Here is a 17620-nt window from a genome sequence, read left to right as displayed (position 1 = left end):
GCAGGGATTGGCCCAAGAGCGGCGGCTCGGCCGGTGATTGGCGGGCGGCGGCGGAAGGAGCTGGCCGCTGGGGGGGCGGGGCAAGATGGCGGCGGTGCTGGAGGTGGAGGTTGGCGGCCCCGTCGAGCGCGATGTGGAGGAGGTGTGGGGGCTGCGCCGGGCCGGGCCGGGGGCAGCCGCGGAGGGGAGGGGGAGGCGGCTGCGGGGCCGGCAGCTCCACCGCGGGGGAGGCTGGAGGGGAGCCGCTCGGGCGCGGGGCCTGGGGGGTGCGGGGGAGCGGAGTCGGGGTGTACGCTGAGGGGTTCTGAGGGTCCCTGCAGTGGGAGAGAGGGAGTCTGGGGCACTCTGAGCTCGTAGGGCTTTGGGGTAGGTGGGTGTGGGGAGTGTTAGTGTTGGGGGGGGCTCTGGGGATCCCTGGCGTAGGGGAACACTGAGCGTCCCGCGGGCAGAGGGGCAGTGGGGGCTTCGGGAGGCCCGTGGGGCAGCGGGACAGTGGAGGTCCCGGGGGCAGGAGGGCGAGGATGGAGGCTCGGCTGTTGTTCCCATGCTGGCTTTCAAATGTTCCTGGGGATGAAAAATTACAAAGCTGGAAACAAGAAATCTATTTGGAAAGCTGGAACTGGGAGCAGGGTGGTGTGTGTGTGTGCCACGGGCACCAGCACTGATGCCCCGGGCTTTGCAGGGGCTCTTTGCCGTCCCCTGTGCTTTATGATCGGGAGTTTTCTTTCCACTTGTAGAGGACCAGGAGAACCTGGGTCTGTTCTGTGTGGAGAACGTGGTTCCATCCTGCCTGCACTGTGTGTTACTGTAGGTGACTGCTGGTGCAGTCAGGTACTTTTCGGTGCTCTTCCTCAGGAATAGGTGGTTTCGCTTAAAAATTCTCAGATGCTGATGGTTATGTTGGAGAAGATTCCTGGCAGAGTCAAGCTGTGGAGATTCCCTGGTGTATGGCTGAGCTGTGGGAGCTTGTGCCTCCTCCCCACATCCTGTATTGCTGGCAGAGAGCAGGTGCAGTGGGGTGATGGAGATTTAGAGCACAAAGCAATCACTGCCGCGTTGCTACTGGTTATATTTCTAAGATATTTTCTGGTGACTTTGTATGTAAAAATGTGAAAGATCCAAGGTCTCTGATGCTCAGAAGTGAAATTCCCATTTTTCATTCTGTCAGGAAGCTACTTTTGGGGCTGGCAGTGAGGGCATCAGGAGGAGGCAGCAGGTGAGGGAGTCCATATAGGACCTGTGCTTATCCCTGTGATTCCACACAATCCATGTCTGTCAGGGCAAAACCTGTCTGCTCGTGTTGTCCAGAGGTCTTGGCAGCTCTTTGGGCAGAGCAGGTTGCTGATGAATCACTAATGGTGGGGACCTGAAAGCAGTTTAACGTTCCCCTGGAATAAAGCTGAGTGTCCCATGGCTCTGGCTCTGCCTGCGGGGAGCTTGGGCCTTCAACAAACATTTAGTTTCCAATTATCCAAGTGTTTGATCAGTTGGGACCTTTCTCCTCCCTGATCCTTGTTCCTGTACTGTTTTATGAGCAGGAAGAAAGCAGAATTGAGATTCCAAAATCTCTCCTGACTTTCACTAAAGAATGTGCCTCTTCCCAACCTGCCTTGGTTGAACTTGCAGCACTTTATCTTCCCATTATGTCAGGTTGTTCCTGGTGGGTGCTGCGAGACAAAGACTGAGATTGGGGCTGTGGGAAAGGTGAGATCAGGGCTGGTGGCTGCTCTGGAGCTTTGAACTGAAATCAGCAGCTGCTTATTCTCCATCCTCAAGGCATTCTGCTTGCCTCCTTCACAGATTTAGAGCATAAGGAGATTAGAGCTGGCTCACAGCAGCGTGTGTGTGCCTGGAGATCCCCCAGCTCCCTGGGCTCTGAGGAACGGGTGGTTCTGGTTTTGGTGCTGACCCTATCAACAGCCTTTGTGTTTTCCTTGAGGGGGTAATTCCATTGACTGTCCCAGTGGTGGAGATCACAGGTTTGTGGAGGCTTTGGGGCATCAGGCCCTTGAAAAAGTGGGGAGTGGCACGAGGCTCTTCCAAAGGCCATCATACCACGTCCGAGGAGATGGTTAGACTTTAGTCCAAGGTATCCAGTTTCTCCCAGTCGTCACACAGGGGAGGCTGGGGGTTTTAAGTGGATCATGAGTTGCAGAAGAGACAGAGAGCAGAAGAATCATTCTTAATTCCTAATTTTTTTTAAAAAAGCTTTTGTAAGAGCTGTAGTTGGTTGCACACTGGGTCCTGTGTTGATGTGGCAGCTGGAGGAGGCTGCAGCAGGAGTGGGCTGGTGCTCAACACTTGATAGAGCTGATCTTTAGCTGCTTCACCCTCGTTGTTCTTGTCTAACCCCCTGGTAGAGATTTACAAGCGGAGGTTCTTCAATGTTGTCATCAGGGATAGGAAGAGACCCAAAAACCCCCAAGAGACCCAAAAACTGGGTATTAAAATAAGACGACCCCAAACTAAAAATAGAATGAATGCTTGCTGGTGAGCCCAGGTGCTTCCTTCACCATCACTGTTCATTTTTAGCCCCAACCCAAAACTTCTGTGCTGAGAGTGTGCAGATCAAGGAGGGGTTAGCTGGAAGATCTGGCTTGGGGGGGACTGCTCTGCCAAGTCCTGTCTGACAGTCATCAGATGCCTCCCAACATCCCTTATGTCATGTCCTGGCCCCCCTTAATAAAGTTATTTCAGGAGCTTTGAGCTCTGGGAAATCTGGTGAATCTCAGTCCTTGTGATTGAGACAAAATTGTGTCTGGTGCTGTGGATCCGTGGTTGGCTTGGAAGCACAGCTTGGAGGAACCTCTGTGCAATATCAGTAGGATTTCCACAGGGGCTGCTGGAAGAATTTGGAGATTTGGGGAAGATGCTGAAGCAAAGAGGCTGGGAAGTGTTTCCCAAGGCAGGGCTGACTCTGTGGATGGCGTGGCTGCTGGTGTGGTACAGAGGAGTGAGCAGAGCCACTGTATAGGGGTAAAAAAATTGTTGTGGTTGGAAGGTGCTTGTCAAACATCCTTATTCAGCAAGGATGGGGCCAGAGCCTGGGGGGAGCAGGGATCTCCTGGGGGGAGGCAGTGGAAGCACCTGCGTGACTCCCAGAGCTTGCAGAGGGATCGACCTACACTGGAGCCAACAAGCGTTGGGGTTTCTCAGCTTCTCCTGTGTGCAGTGACTAGTTTTTAAATCTCTTTTTTTCCTGTTTGTATCGGAAGAGTTGTTCTTGCTCCAGTTTGTGTCACAGCAACTGAACTGATGGCTCTGGACTGGCTGTTTTAGGAGCAGAGGCGCTCGGGGAATTTGGTCGATACAAACACCCTCCTCGGTGTCGGTGTCAGGTTGTCACCGCCTCCCCACGGGTTCTGACACAAGCCAGCGAGCTCCAACACGGATTTCCGTAGCTCTAGATTTTGCATCTGGGTCCTGAAGTACTTCTCAAGGGCCTCAGGAGCTGAATCTCTCTCAAGTGTTGCTCTGGGGTGAAGCTCAGCAGACGTTCCACATCGGGCAGACAGATTGCTGCTGTGTGTCTTTCCCCGCCTCCTCCCCCTGGGGTGTCATTAGGCACCGCAGGGGAAGCAGGGCAGCTGCGTGTGCCCTCAGCCAAGCCCTGCTGCGATGGGAGCTGCTGGCTCTGAGACACCTCTGTGCTGGCAGTGGTGCAGCGGGCAGGCGAGGCTGAGGGCTGTGCCACGCCAGGGAGAGCCCTGGGGTAAAGGTTGAAGCCAAGCCCACGGCCCCGTACCCAGTGGGGCGAGGTGGAGCCTGTTCCTGTGTACACATCTCTGCTGTGTGTGCAGGAAAGAGTGATATCAAAGTCCTTGCTATGGCTTGTTTCCAATTTCCATCCCCAATGCCTCGGCAATGCTGGAGTGTTTCCAGCCCCATGAGGATTTCTAAACCCCGTGTGTACGTTCCCAGCCCCAGACAAGCTGCTCTTGGTTTAATCTGAGTTTGTGTCTCACCAAGAAAAGGCAACGGGACCCAGAGCTGTGGGATTCACTCCCTGGTGCTGTGGGTCAGTGTGCTGCCCGGTCTGTGAGCCTGTGTGGGGACATGATTGGGGCTGGAGGGTCCTCAGCAATTAGGTGAAGACATCGAGTGAAGATTTTGTGAAGGTAAAGATTTTGCCCAGAGAAGCTGTGGAATCCCTGTCCCTGGAAGTGCTCAAAGCCAGGTTGGATGGGGCTTGGAGCAACCTGGTCTAGTGGAAGGTGTCCCTGCCTGTGGCAGGGGGATAGGAACAAGAGCTTTAAGGTCTTTCTGACCCAAACCATTCTGTGATTCTATGATTCTGTATAAAGCTCCAAGCGAAAGCTGAAATGCAGTGTCAAAGCTCCCCCCACTCCTCCCCTGCCCAAAAGTGAGAGTATTCACACAAAATCTCACTGGAGAAGATGGATTACATGAGCCCATTGTCAATCATCACTAATAACAGCAGCTCCTGTCACTCTTGAGTTGCTCCTGCCCGTAACGTTTGGGAGGAACTTCCAGCCATTTCAGCAAAGCAAAGCCTAAATCTTTCTTTTTCTGTAATTTTGAAATTTTTTTTAGCACTATTTTGTTGCTGGTGTGCAGATACTGTCCCCTGTCCTGCAGCCTGGTGGGATTTTGGACTGCATTTGCATTGGCTACACTGGGATGACCATTCCGTGCCCCGAGATGCCGGGCAGGGTTGTGAACATGGGATTTAAACCAATTCTCTGGTAGTGGTGGTGTGGGATAGTGGGCAGAGCCTCAGCTCCGGTAAAATAGGGAAGTGGAGGTGGCAGAGGAGCAGGGGTGCTCACCGCTTTCCCTGTGCGGCCTGGGAGGGTGAAAGGACAACTTGATGATCTTGGAGGTCTTTGCCAACCCAACCTATTCTATGATTCTATGATTCTCTGGGCTGTGCTGTCACCATGGGCACATCCAGGTTTGTTATTTTAAAGTATGTGAATCCAGAGATTCCTTCTTCAGGTTCTCAGAGAGCAATCCTGGAGGTCTCACGGGATGGCTGTCGGCACGGGTCAGGGTCTCACCAGGAGATAAAGGAGCCGGGTGCTGTGTTCCTTGTGGTGAACAGGCAGCACAGCCACACAGAGTCCTGCTCATCGTGCTGCTCAGGAGGGTGAAGGGAACGAGTTACCCATTCTGTGGTGCTGCTGCTGCTCCCAAACTCCAGTGGCTGATTTCATGGGTGTTTTTCTTTGTCTCCCTAGGTTGACCTCTCGCACTTGTCCCCAGAGGAGAGATGGAGGTGAGTGTGCTGGGAGGTGAATCAGTGCGTACAGCTCGAGCCAGCTCCTGCTCCGGGCTGGAGCAACGGCAGCACAGCCCGTGTTCACAGTGGGAGAGGACAGGGTCAGCATTTTTTGCTGAGGGGAAGTATGAACTGTCTTAAAAGGCATGTTTTTTCTTTTAAACTACTTGCTAAATATTAGAATCACAGAATAGTTTAGGTTGGAAAAGCCACCTGAGACCATCAAGTCCAAGCATTCCCCCAGCACTTCCAAGGCCACCACTCACCCACGTCCCCAGGCACCACATCCACACATCTGTTAAATCCCTCCAGGGATGGGGGCTCCCCCAATGCCTTGTGCAGCTGTGCCAGGGCTGGACAACCCTTTCTGTGAAGAAATTTTCCCAAATGTTGAACCTAAACCTCCTGTGGCACTATCTGAGGCTGTTTTTTCTCTTGTTCTGTCACTTGTTACCTGGAAAAAGAAACCAACCCCCACCTCAATCAACCCTCCTGTCAGGGAGTTGCAGAGCCAGAAGGTCCCCCCTGAGCCTCCTTTTCTGCAGGCTGAGCCCCCCCAGCTCCCTCAGCCGCTCCTCATCAACCTTGTGCTCCAGACCCTTCCCCAGCTGTTGCCCTTCTCTGGACACCCTCCAGCCCCTCAGTGTCTGCCTTGTAGTAAGGGGCCTCAGAAATCCTCCTTTTCCCTAAACTAAACCAATTTCAGCCAGATGTTTATTGAAAATCACAGTGAGACTGGTCTCTCGGTATTGCATCAGTACAGGCTGGGGGTCGACCTGCTGGAAGGTGGAAGGATGCTCTGTGGAGAGGGACGTGGGGGTCCTGGTGGACAACAAGCTCCCTCTAAGCCAGCAGAGTGGCATGGGGGCCAAGAAGGCCAGTGGTGTCCAGGGGGGCACTGGGAAGAGCATTGCCAGCAGGTTGAGGGAGGTGATCCTGCCCCTCTGCTCAGCCCTGATGAGGCACATCTGCAGTGCTGTGTCCAGCTCTGGGCTCCTCAGGACAGGAGAGACATGGAGCTCCTGGGGCAGGTCCAGCGGAGGCTGCAGGGATGCTGAAGGGATGGAGCATCTCTGGGAGCAGGAAAGGCTGAGGGAGCTGGGGCTGTTCAGCCTCCAGAGGAGACACTGAGAGGAGCCCTCCCCAATGTGTGTCAGTGTCTGTAGGGAGGGGGCAGAGGATGGACCAGGCTCTGCTCGGGGAGGCCCAGCAATGGCACAGGAGGAACGGGCAGGAACTGATGCCCAGGAAGTTCCACTGTAGTCCCTTCCAACCTGACCCATTCCCTGAGTCTGTGATTCTGTGTTAATTTTTAGAGGATGACTTAAAATCAGAGAATTTGGCATATTTATTGCGTTTGGATTTTTTTTTCTTCTAATTTGAACCGTATCATCACCTGGAGACCAAGACATAAGGATGTCACAGCTCTTAATTCCACCTTGCTTTTTGGTCAAACAGCCCAAGCTGCAAAGAAACCCCAGGTATCTGGTGAGCATCAGTCTGGAAATCACTTGTTCCAGCATGCTCATGGTGGAGGGAAGCGATTTGCTGGTACTTGGGGGTTTTGTTAGGTGTCAACTGTCCCCCATCCTTGACCCTTGCAGCCTTTCCCTTGCTGGGCAAGAGGGAAAAATGGTGTTGGTGGCTCTGAACCTGGGCTGAGAGTCTGGTAATGAGAATTGACACACACTCAGGGGGTCAAACATTGCAATGTGCTCTAGGAGGACCGTGCTTCATCAGGGAGGTTGGAACAGATGACCCCACCAGTGGTCCCTTTAACCTTGCCCATTCTGGGATTGTGAGTTATGTGGACACTCCATGTTCGTTAGTTCAGGTAGGTCAGTGGGAGTTCTCCACCTCATTCACACCTGGATGGGCTGGGTGTTGTTCTTGACTTTCACAGCGTGGAAATGAGCTGGTCCCAGAGCAACCTTCTGTCCTTTCTCCTGTGGGTTGTTCACAGCCCCTGACTCCAGGATTCTTCTTTGAGCTGTTTTTCTGTCTGGTGTTGCCAGCTCTCCCGAGGTGCCTGTCCCCCGCCGTGCAGTCTGTGCCTGTGCTTTTCAGCCGCCTTTTCCCGGTCGTTGCAGGGTGGAGCACGCACGGATGCACGCCAAGCACCGCGGGCACGAGGCCATGCACGCCGAAATGGTCCTCATCCTGATCGCCACGCTGGTGGTGGCACAGCTCCTCTTGGTTCAGTGGAAGCAGCGGCACCCTCGCTCCTACAACGTAAGTTCCGCCTCAGGCTGGATGTGAGCGTTGACTGACACCCTCCTTTTGCCAATGAGAAGTGTGTTCCTGGTTTTCCTATTGTCTGGTGTTGGGATTCCCTTGACTTCCCAGCGGCATGGGGGGATTCTAGGTAGGGATGAGGATGGATGGACCTGAAGGCCTCAGGTTTCGCTGGAAGCGATACCAGTAACTCCGTGTGACGTGGTGCCTTGGCACCCGGGATTGACAAGCAGATCTCAGGTGTTGTCCAGAGGGAAGCTGCATTTTGTGGGAGCTTCCTCGGAAGCAATGGGAGCTCCTTGCTGCCAGGACCGTGGGTTTGATGGTACCTGCAGCACTCTGCTGAGCAGACCTGCCACTTGCCAATGCCACTAGCTGGGTGGCTGGGTCTGTTATTTAACTGAACTAACTTCACTCTGACTTCCTTGTCATAATAGTAATGATAATATTATCATAATTAATGTTTCCTGGGAGTACCTGTAATCCTCTGAACTTTGAACCGAAGCTGTTTGCCCATTTCCCTCCAGCGGCACCACGAGAGCTCAGCTGCACAGCTGTAGATCCATTTGGGAATAGGCTGGAGTGCAGAGACAAGCCAAAACCTTCTCACCTTGTGTAATACCTGTCTGTGGCTGCAGCGTCAGGACCCTGGGAAGGCAAAGGTTTATGAAGCTGCCTTACAACAACTGGTTGGGTGGACCATCTCCTGTACCTTACTCTGGAGATGGTTCCTCTGCATTCTCCCTCCAGCTCTATCCTTTGCTACCAAAAATCACCTGACTGCTGCCTCTGACTCCCTCACAAAATCACAGAACCGTTTGGGTTGAAAAAGCCCTCCAAGATCATGGAGTCCAACGAGCACTGCCAAGCCCACCACTAACCCTTGTTCCCAGGTGCCACATCCACATGTCTTTTAAATCCCTCCAGAGATGGTGACTCCACCACTGCCCTGGGCAGCCTGTGCCAGGGTTTGATCACCCTTTCAGGGAAGGAATTTTCCCAATATCCAACCTAAACCTTTGCTGACACAACTTGAGGTCATTTCCTCTTGTCCTGTCCCTTGTTACCTGAGAGCAGAGCCTGACCCCACCTGGCTCCCCCCCTCCTGTCAGGGAGTTGCAGAGAGCAAGAGGGTCCCCTCTGAGCCTCCTTCTACCCAGGCTGCACCCCATCAGACTCATGCTCTCAGCCGAGCTCTGAGCTGTTTTCTGGGTGCCACAGACCAAATCTCTGCAGTTTCCTGGTGCTTTTCAGGGCCCTTTGATGCAGGCAAGAGAATGGCTGCCACGACTGTCAGGATGTTTCTGATGTCTGAGGAGCAGAGAAGCAGCTCCGAGTGCCTTTCCTCTGTTCCTGCAGATGGTGACCCTCTTCCAGATGTGGGTAGTGCCTCTGTATTTCACGATCAAGCTGTACTGGTGGCGGTTCCTGGTGATCTGGGTGCTCTTCTCAGCAGTCACAGCTTTTGTCACCTTCAGGGCAACTCGAAAGCCTCTGGTACAGACAACACCCAGGTTCGTCCATGTGTTCCTGAGGAAACTTCTCAGCCCCAGAGTAACCATTACAAGGAGTTTTTTCCAGTTTCCCTGCCACAGATGACTGTGTTAAGCTTTGCATCCTGGGAGCCTGGTGTGAAGGACTTTAGTGGCTGCTGGCAGCCAGCCTGATCCATCTGGTACCCGGGTGGGTGGTGGAAAGGCGGATTCCACGTGGGCTGGTATCCTCACCCAGGGCATTCCCGGTGTGCAGCATGCTTCCTTATGGCCTTTGGAGATCCTGAGGTTTCTAGTTTGGAGATCGAGACTGTGAGCAGCCCATGGCAGGTTGAATTAGGAATGTAAAGCTCTTGCCCATGTGTAGGGGTAGGTGATGTGTCTGCAAAAACACTGTGGGTTTGAAAAATAAAACTCTTCGGGTGATTGGCACAGTTTCATTCAGGAAAAAATGAAATTGTTAAATTCTTTGTTTTAATTCTTTACAGGCTGGTTTATAAATGGTTTCTACTAATATACAAGATCAGCTATGCAACTGGGATCGTGGGGTACATGGCTGTCATGTTTACACTCTTTGGTCTTAACTTATTATTCAGGTGAGTGAATCTTTCCCACTCCTGGGGCAATGGGGTCTGACATGCCATTGAGTATTACTCTGGAGAAACAGTTGTCTTGCCAATCTGATTAATGGCACCAAAGGGACTCTTGGGGTGTCCTTTTGCTCCTGAGAGGATCGTGGGTGAGGTGCTGGTACCTGAACTGGTCCAGGTTGCTGGAGAGCCCTTTTTCCAGCTCAGCTGTCGGCAGCTCCCTCAGCTCTGTGGTGTCCAGTCTGAGGGCAGCAGTGGGATTTTCTTTGCTAAACTGATGAAGATGTACCTGCAAGAAGCAGCCGGCCCAGAGGTGGCGGCAGAGGAGTCTAGTCCAAGTCAGCTTCATGTTTAGAGAGGTTGACTACTTCTCTGGAATATTCTCTAGAATCGTATATTCTCTGGAATATGATAAGAGTGGCTTTGCCCTGAAAAAAACCTCTTGATGGTTGGGCTTTTCTGTTGTAGAATCAAACCAGAAGATGCAATGGACTTTGGCATCTCCCTCCTGTTCTACGGTCTTTACTACGGAGTGCTGGAGCGGGACTTTGCCGAGATGTGTGCGGATTACATGGCCTCCACCATTGGGGTGAGTTCACCAGGGGCTGTCCCCTGGGCCAGAGTCATCCCCATATGTTGGTCCTGGCAGCAGCTTTGGCCTCCCTCCAATGGGAAAGTGCATCAAACTTCCCCCTCAAGGAAGGGTCCCTGGCTGTAATGTAGCAAGAGTTGCTCTGAGAGCCTTCCTGAAGAGTGAAGCCTCTGCTGGGTCCCCTCATCCCCAGAAGGACAGGAAGTACTTCCCCAGGAGCGCGGTGTGGCACTGGCACAGGTTGTTCAGAGACTTCTGCTGTCCCTGTGGACAGAGGGCTTGGTGGCCCAGAATCTGTAGCCCACTCGTGTGGTATCAAAATAACCCACTCCACTAAAAACATGTGACGTAGGACACCAGCGAAGTAGGTCATATTTCTTCTTTTCAGCAGCCGTTTAGGGTCTTGGACTTTGTCTTTCCCCCTCCTCTTCCTTTCTGAGCTTTCTGCTGCTGCTTCTTGAGGTTCTGCTCCAGCCTCTCACGGGCCACAGTGCAACACCTTGGCACAGCTCAGGTCTCTCTCAGATCTCCAGGGCTCTGTCAGATGCTCAGAGCAAAAATGTGCCAGGACTCTGAGGGAGGCATGTTTTTGCTGATGATACTAAACCAGGAGAGGCTGTGGCCTCTTAGGAGTGAGAGCTGGACAGACGAGAGAGCTGGGCAAGCTTCAGCCATGTGAATTTTAGCAGGGCAAGTGCCAAGATTCTCCTCCTGGGGTGGCATAATCCTGGTTACAGGTACAAATTTGAAGACAAGAGCCTGGAGAGAGTCCTGTGGAAAGGGATTAGGGAGTTGAGGTTGACAGCAAGTCCCTCAGCATGGGAAGGGGGTGCATGGGGCTGGGATGTGATGGGCCACCGCATCACTGAGCAGCTCCCTGTCCTGTTGTAGTTGTTTCCCGCAGCCGGACCTGTAACAAGGTTTTTAAGCCCCAAAGGCCGAGGCGACTCCCGGGGTGCTGACCCCAGCCCTCCTTAGAGCTTAGCCGTGCCACCGCGGGCGTGGGACACGTGTCCTCCCGCTGTCACCGCTCTCCCTCTGCTCTGCCCTCGCTCAGTTCTACAGCGCCTCGGGAATGCCCACCAAGCACCTCTCCGACAGCGTCTGCGCCGTCTGCGGCCAGCAGATCTTCGTGGACGTCAACGAGGAGGGGATCATCGAGAACACCTACCGCCTCTCCTGCAACCACGTGTATCCTTCTCTGCAGGTGCCAGCCCCTCGCCTTGCTGGCCCCACGCCGGGCTGGGCAGCAGGGAGCTCCTGCCCCACGGCTTCTCCCACAATGGGTGAAGAAAAGCCCGTCCTGGGACTCGGGGCTGTCTGGCTGAATTTGCATGTGATCCATGGCTGTGTCTTCACTGACTCAGCATCCGTGAAATCACTTGGTTGCCACCTCCATGTGTATCACAAGTGGTTATTTCCGCTTTCTTCCCTTCCCCAGCTCCCTCTGCTCGGCCATGGAGCTGCACCTCACTTTCCACCTGCCTTTGCCAAATCCGCTGTGACCTGTCTGCCTGGCAGTGGCAGCTCTGATGGTGTGAGGTGCCCTGCTCTGTGCCACACTGGCCCCTCATCAGAGACCCAGTGCAGTGGGTCCTGTCTGAGTCTCCGTAAGGAAAAATCAGGGGGAAACGCTGCTGGCCCCCCTCTGAAAACAGCCCCCAGGTCCAGCACTGCTGGTCACTGCCTGCTCTGATCACAGCCTGTCAGCTTCCTCCTTTCCCAGAACTCCTCCAGGGTTTCCGGGACTCTGGAGTCACTCAGCCCTTCCCATCAGCTGATTGATGTGAAGTGGGTTTTGAAAGTGGAAGTCCTGGTTGTTGCTCAGCCCCAGCTGAGACAGGTCAGGGTTTTTACTCTGTGGTGACTCAGCCTGGAAGGGGAATGTCCTCTGGCACCGCATGCATTACTGCCTGCGAGGTGGTTTCCAAACTGGGCCTAGGCAAAGGTCATGCTGGCAAAACTCATGGCCTAAATTTAACTGTTAGGGACTGTTTGTGAGATTTATGGCTGACTCGTGCAGAGTCTGGGACTATGGCAGCACGGGGTTGTGTGGTTGTCAGAGGAGCTGGTCTGCTCCTGGTGGTGCTCTGGGGTGAGGGCTGGCTGGGCACCCCTGGATCTGTGGCTCCAGGGCTGACAACGGAGTGACTCCTGTTGCTGACTCACTGGCATTCCCCCTTGGTTTGAGCAGCAGAGAGATTCTGGGGGAAGTTTGTTTGCTCAGTGACACCCTTGTGCGTGGCAAGTGGGCTGCAGCCCCCTCATGTTTCCCTGTAACTTCTCCAGGCAGTGCTCAGTCGTGCACATCCTTGTGACGGAGCATAGCAGTAAGTCAGACCCTGGGAGAAATTCCATAAATATCTTGTCAATCCCCAAGAAGCCTTTGAAGAAGGCTTCCAAAATGCACACAGTTCACAGAGCTCTCCCAGACTGTCTGAACCTTCCCAGTGTTGGGCACCATCAGTGAAGGGTTTCAGTCTCCCCGCTGCCCATGCGTTGGTCAGGCCATCATTCTGCCTCCCTGGTCCCATCCTGCTGCCCTGTGAGCGCCTTCTGCATTATCTGGAAGCTGATGCACCTTCTAGGAAAGGTCTGTAGTTGTGCAATGCCCCGTCCTCATGCAGTGGGATGTTTCCTTGGCCTGGGGGGACTTTCTTAGGCTTGGTGGTTCCCTCCTCGCTTAGTCATGTGTGCCCCTCTTCCTCTAGTTCCCCTTAACCTGCCGCTCCCCAGGTTTCATGAGTTCTGCATCCGTGGCTGGTGCATTGTTGGGAAGAAGCAGACGTGTCCATACTGCAAAGAGAAGGTGGATCTCAAGAGGATGTTCAGTAATCTGTATCCTTTCTTCTGCTGGGAGCCAGCACTGTGGGAAGGAGAGCAGTGGGTAGAGCACATAAGGGGTGAGGGGCTTGTCTTACCCTGGGTAAGCCACTGCAGCCCATGACAGTGGCAGAGACCCTGCAAAACCCAAGGCAAGCCTGGCCACAGCTTTCCCTCTGTGGGGACCCATGTCTGTCCCTCCCTGGGCACCCGTGTTCTCTGTCCCTGCTTTGGGGCACCTTTGGGTGGCTCCTGGGTGGGCCGTGCTCCTCTCACCCATCTCCCCATGGCTCTTTAACTCCTTCCTGCCCAGCTGGGAGAGGCCTCACGTAATGTATGGGCAGCTGCTGGACTGGCTGCGCTACCTGGTGGCCTGGCAGCCGGTGATCATCGGACTGGTCCAGGGAATCAACTACATCCTGGGGCTGGAGTAAGCGCAGGCGGTGGGGAGCCGCAGAGCCACGAGAGGACGCGTGCCCAGGGCCGGGGACAGTTGCCACCAGGGATGCTGGCTTTGCTCCATCACCTCTCAGGACCTCGGCCGCCCCTGAGGACAGCAGCATTGGGGCCCCTCCTGCCAGAGCTGAGGGAGGATTTTTTTAAAAAGCAATTATTTTAATGAGCGTATTTAAAACTTTCTATTGCAGCTGAAAAGAGACACTTGTCCCTTTCCCTGCCCCTCTCGGGTCCTTCGCAGCACCCCTCTGGGCTGAGCTTTGGGCTGGGGGCTGTTCTCCAGCTCCCTCCTGCTGCTCTGCCGGGGAAGGCCAGGGGGAGAAGGGCCGAGGCTTTGCCGGCTCCGACGCTGGCACCCCGGAGCAGCCTTGCTGGCAGCGAGGATGGGATATGGGGGCTGCAGAGGAGAGGCTGGAGCCCAGTACCCTGAAAGAGGGGACAGAGGGATGCCTGGCAACCCCAGGCTGCTGGGTCCCCTTCTGGGTGCCATGGGTGTGCCGGGAGGAACCAAGCTGCTCACTGGCACGGTGATGGTGGGCTCTGTCTCGGGGAACCCTTTTATATGCTCCCAAATTTTCTATGTTTCTCCCTGGAGGCCAGCGTCATCCCCTGGCTGTTCGGGGTTGTCAGCCAGGGCATGGAGTGGGACCGGTGCTGTTCCTCTCTCTGCGCCCTTTTGGGTGACGGTGACGGTACATCAAGAGCAGCCCAGGAGCGGGTGCCCCTGCCCCAGGGCGCGGGGGCCTCCTCTCTGGGTGTTGCTCTTCTTGGCACTGGAATAAAAGGGATGGAGCGAAGGTTGGGCTGGTGCTGGCATTTCCTTGCCCCGGCATTGCACCATGGCATCCTCCTGGCCGTGCCGGCGGGAGCCGTGCCGCAGTCCTGCTGGTGTGAGGGGCCTCAGGCTCATTTTTTGGCACTGGGTGGGGGCAAAGTCCCCCGAGGGCCAGTGGTGGTATTTTGGCATGCAGATACTTGAGCCATATTGTCTGAGGAGACTGGGGTCTGGTGAGGGGCTATGAGGCAGCTCCTGGCTCAGGGGATTTGGGAAGTGGCCACAGCAGTGGCATGGCCGTGGGCACCACGTGGGCTGTGTGCCCCCCCTCCCCAGGGAACCCCAGCGCCTGCTGCATCATCTGGTTTTTCTTTCGGGTGAAACCACATTGCAGTGTCGTGCCAAACACCGAAATAAGAGTCCTGGAAATGGAGACCTGGCACTGGGTTTTTCTTGATCGTCTTCCCCGCTCCAGGGTGAGGCCATGGTTCCTCCTTTCAGCTCTCCCAGGGGGACAGATATCGTGTGGATGGCAAACAAGCACCTGTGGCACCCAGAGCTCAACTGGTTGGTGTTGGTGGGAGCAGGGAGGTGGCAGAGGAGCACTGGGTGCTGCCATGAGAGCGGCCTCTGGCCCGTCACTGCCCACTGGACAGCCGTGGGTGCTGTGGGGAGGATGTGGCTGCTGACCTCATCCCAGCAGGAGGACAGGGACGTGTTGCACTTGGCAGGTCCCCAAGATAAACGTTCCTGTTCCCGCCACCTTTCTACCCTGCTGGGAACAGGGATAATGAAACTCGCTGGGGAATTAGGGACTTTTTACCAGGCAGTGCCTGGGCCTGCAGCTCAGGTGGCTGTGCCTGCGCTGGCTCCTGGCCTTGAGGGTGCTGGGGAACGGGGCTGGTGGGTCGTGTAAACCGTGTCTGCTGCCAAGGGGCTGGCTCAGGGGATGAGGGGGCTCTGCTGTGGGACAGGGGAGAGGGGCCTGGTCCTGCCCCTGCTCAGGCTTCCCACAGCCAAGCACCAGCGTGAAGCCTGGGTTGGGTCCTGGGGGGTTCCTCTCTGCTAAGCTGTTGTCCTGCCCCAGCTGGGACACCCAGGGGTCAGCAGCCAGGGCTCCCCCCACCCGCTGTGCATGCTCAGTCCCCCGGGGGCTTAACCCGCCTCCCTCTCCTCTTGTGCAGACCCTGCCTTGCCCCTGACCCCAGAGTGTCAGGGGGCAAACCCGCATGTCCCGGAGTCCTGTGACGCCCCTTGGCTCAGCCAGTGCCCCGCGTGATGGACACGGGGGCCCAACCGAGCCCCGCTCCTTCATCCCTGGGGGGCCCACGGATGCTCGCACAGGAGCGGGTGGGACACACCGTGTGCTGATCCTGGGCTTGCCTGAGGGACGTTGGCCCCAGGCGTAGGGGACATGGAGCATAGGGGGCGTGGAGTGCTGGGGACAGCGGGCACGTTCTGGGAACTAGGGGACAGGGGGGCACGGGCCCTACGGACACGCAGCGGGGCCGGTGCGGGTCGTGGCACCGCGCCAGGTCGGCGGGGCCGGGGGCGGCTGTCGGTGAGTCACGGTGCTGCCGCTCGCCCCGCCCCGGGGCCGCCCCATAAAGCGCCGCCGCCGCCAGCGCCGCCGCCCCATGGCTGAGCCACGGCATGCCCGTACGGAGCGGGGAGGGGACAGCACTGAGGGATCCCGGGAGGGGCATGCTGGGGGGAACGGGACCATCCCGGGCTCATGGCATGCTGGGGAGGCGCTGGGTGGATCATGGTTAACTGGGGGGATGCGAGGGGACGGGACCATCCTAGACTTGGGGAGTGCTGGGTGAGGATGCTGGGGAGACCATGGCCTGCTGGGGGGACCATGGCCTGCTGGGGGGAATGCTGGGGAGACGCGAGGGGACGAGCCCGGGGGTGGCTGGGGGGGGGAGGTGCTGGGGGGACCGTGACCAGCCGGGAGGATGCTGAGGGGACGGAACCATCCCAGGCTCGTGGGGAGCATCCCGGCATGTCCAGCACTGAGCCCCATCTCTGCCTGCAGGGCCCCTGGGACTCCCTGCCTGGCTCCTCCTGCTTCTGCCCTGCTGGGCCCTGGCTGTTCTCTGTGCAGGTAGGTGGGGGTTACCGGGTGAGCCGGGGAGGCCAGGTCACCTCTGGGCTCTGTGCCCCTCGAGGGGCCTGTGCAGGGTTCTGGGGGTGAGGAGTGCTCCCATCCCTCAATGGCACCCTGCCCTCTGACCCACCCCAGAGATGTGGGGTCTCAGAGGGTCGCTTTTGACCTCCTGCCTTACTCCACTCTGCTCCCCCAGGTGCCATGGCCCTGCAGCTCCCCAGCATCACCATCCTGCGGATGCCAACAGAGGCCCCCCATCCAGGTGAGAGACCCCTGGGGCCATGGCAGGGATGGCCTAGGGATGGGGAAGCTGCAGTGAGCCCCCCAGCTGGGGGAGGTACAGTGGGGTCAGCTCCTGCGCCAGCCCCCGGCACACACACAGGGTGCATCTTCCACCCACAGCCAAGACTTTGGGTTGCTGACGAGGTGGAGGGACTGTGACTGTGGCCAGCCTGAACGGGGGGGGCACTGGGGACCCTTGCAGCCCCCCTGATCCCCACGTCCCCTCCGGCTGCAGGTGAGAGCGTGACGGTGTCATGCGAGGCGACGAGTGGGCTCCCAGAGCTGACGCTGCTCTACTGGCTGGGGAACGGCTCCTTTGTGGAGAGCCTGTACCCGGACGGGGCCGTGCATGAGGGGCCAGTGCAGTGAGTATGGGGACGGGGGACATGGGGGGGCAGAGGCAGCGGGGTGGCCCTGGGGCAGGGACCCCGGATCTGCCAGCCCAGGGTGGGCACTGATGGGTCCCCCCCTGGGTCTGCAGAGAGGAGCTGCGGGGCTCGGGGGCGGCCCTGCGCCGTGACCTGCACTTCAGCTCCTTCGACACCCGGCACCTGCTCACCAACTTCACCTGCGTGGTGCTCAGTCCCTTCGGTGTGGACACCAGGGAGGTGCGATGGCCCCAGCCAGCACCAGCCCCTGCCAACTGTCGAGAGCGGGGGGCTGGGCTGAGACCAGGGAGACACTCGTGACGGGTGAGCCCCGCAGTGAGGGTCCCTGCTCCAACAGCCCCGCACCGCTGTGTGCGCCTGGGACACCTCCAGGGAGGCCCATCTCCGTGACCTGCTGTGGGGACCACATGGCCCCACATGTGCCAGGCCACTGAGCCTGGGGCTTCTGGTGCCTGGGCCGATCCCTGCCCTGCCTGTAGCTGGCTATGGGACCCCAGAGGTTATTAAAGTACATCGAGGCTGCCCCGTTGTCACCTGCATCCTGGGGATGTGCTGCCCATGAGTGCACGGGGCACCTGTGGGATGAGGAGGGAGGGAGAGGAAGTGGCCCTGGTGCCCACGAAGGGCAGGATC

General features: G+C 56.8%; 2 protein-coding genes across 2 annotated transcripts; both read left to right on the top strand.

Moving 5' to 3' along the window:
* The first annotated feature begins 39 nt into the window (after positions 1–39).
* Positions 40–14639, top strand: LOC113962880 (RING finger protein 121-like). Its single transcript, XM_027673666.1, has 9 exons — positions 40–142; positions 5202–5239; positions 7333–7474; positions 8837–8991; positions 9459–9566; positions 10029–10149; positions 11210–11343; positions 12889–12990; positions 13289–14639. The coding sequence occupies exons 1-9, from the start codon at positions 86–88 to the stop codon at positions 13407–13409; spliced, it is 978 nt and encodes a 325-aa protein (XP_027529467.1). The 5' UTR covers positions 40–85; the 3' UTR covers positions 13410–14639.
* A 1492-nt stretch (positions 14640–16131) lies between these two features.
* LOC113962881 (interleukin-18-binding protein-like) lies at positions 16132–17287 on the top strand. The gene is made up of 4 exons (XM_027673667.1): positions 16132–16317; positions 16513–16578; positions 16834–16963; positions 17080–17287. Exons 1-4 carry the CDS (start codon positions 16212–16214, stop codon positions 17285–17287), a joined length of 510 nt encoding a protein of 169 aa, XP_027529468.1. The 5' UTR covers positions 16132–16211.
* The last annotated feature ends 333 nt before the right edge of the window (positions 17288–17620 follow it).

This window comes from Neopelma chrysocephalum, unplaced genomic scaffold (assembly GCF_003984885.1).
Source record: "Neopelma chrysocephalum unplaced genomic scaffold, ASM398488v2 Primary Assembly neopelma1_185627, whole genome shotgun sequence".
In the NCBI taxonomy this organism is placed as follows: Eukaryota; Metazoa; Chordata; class Aves; order Passeriformes; family Pipridae; genus Neopelma; species Neopelma chrysocephalum.
This window is presented reverse-complemented; position numbering and strand designations above follow the sequence as displayed.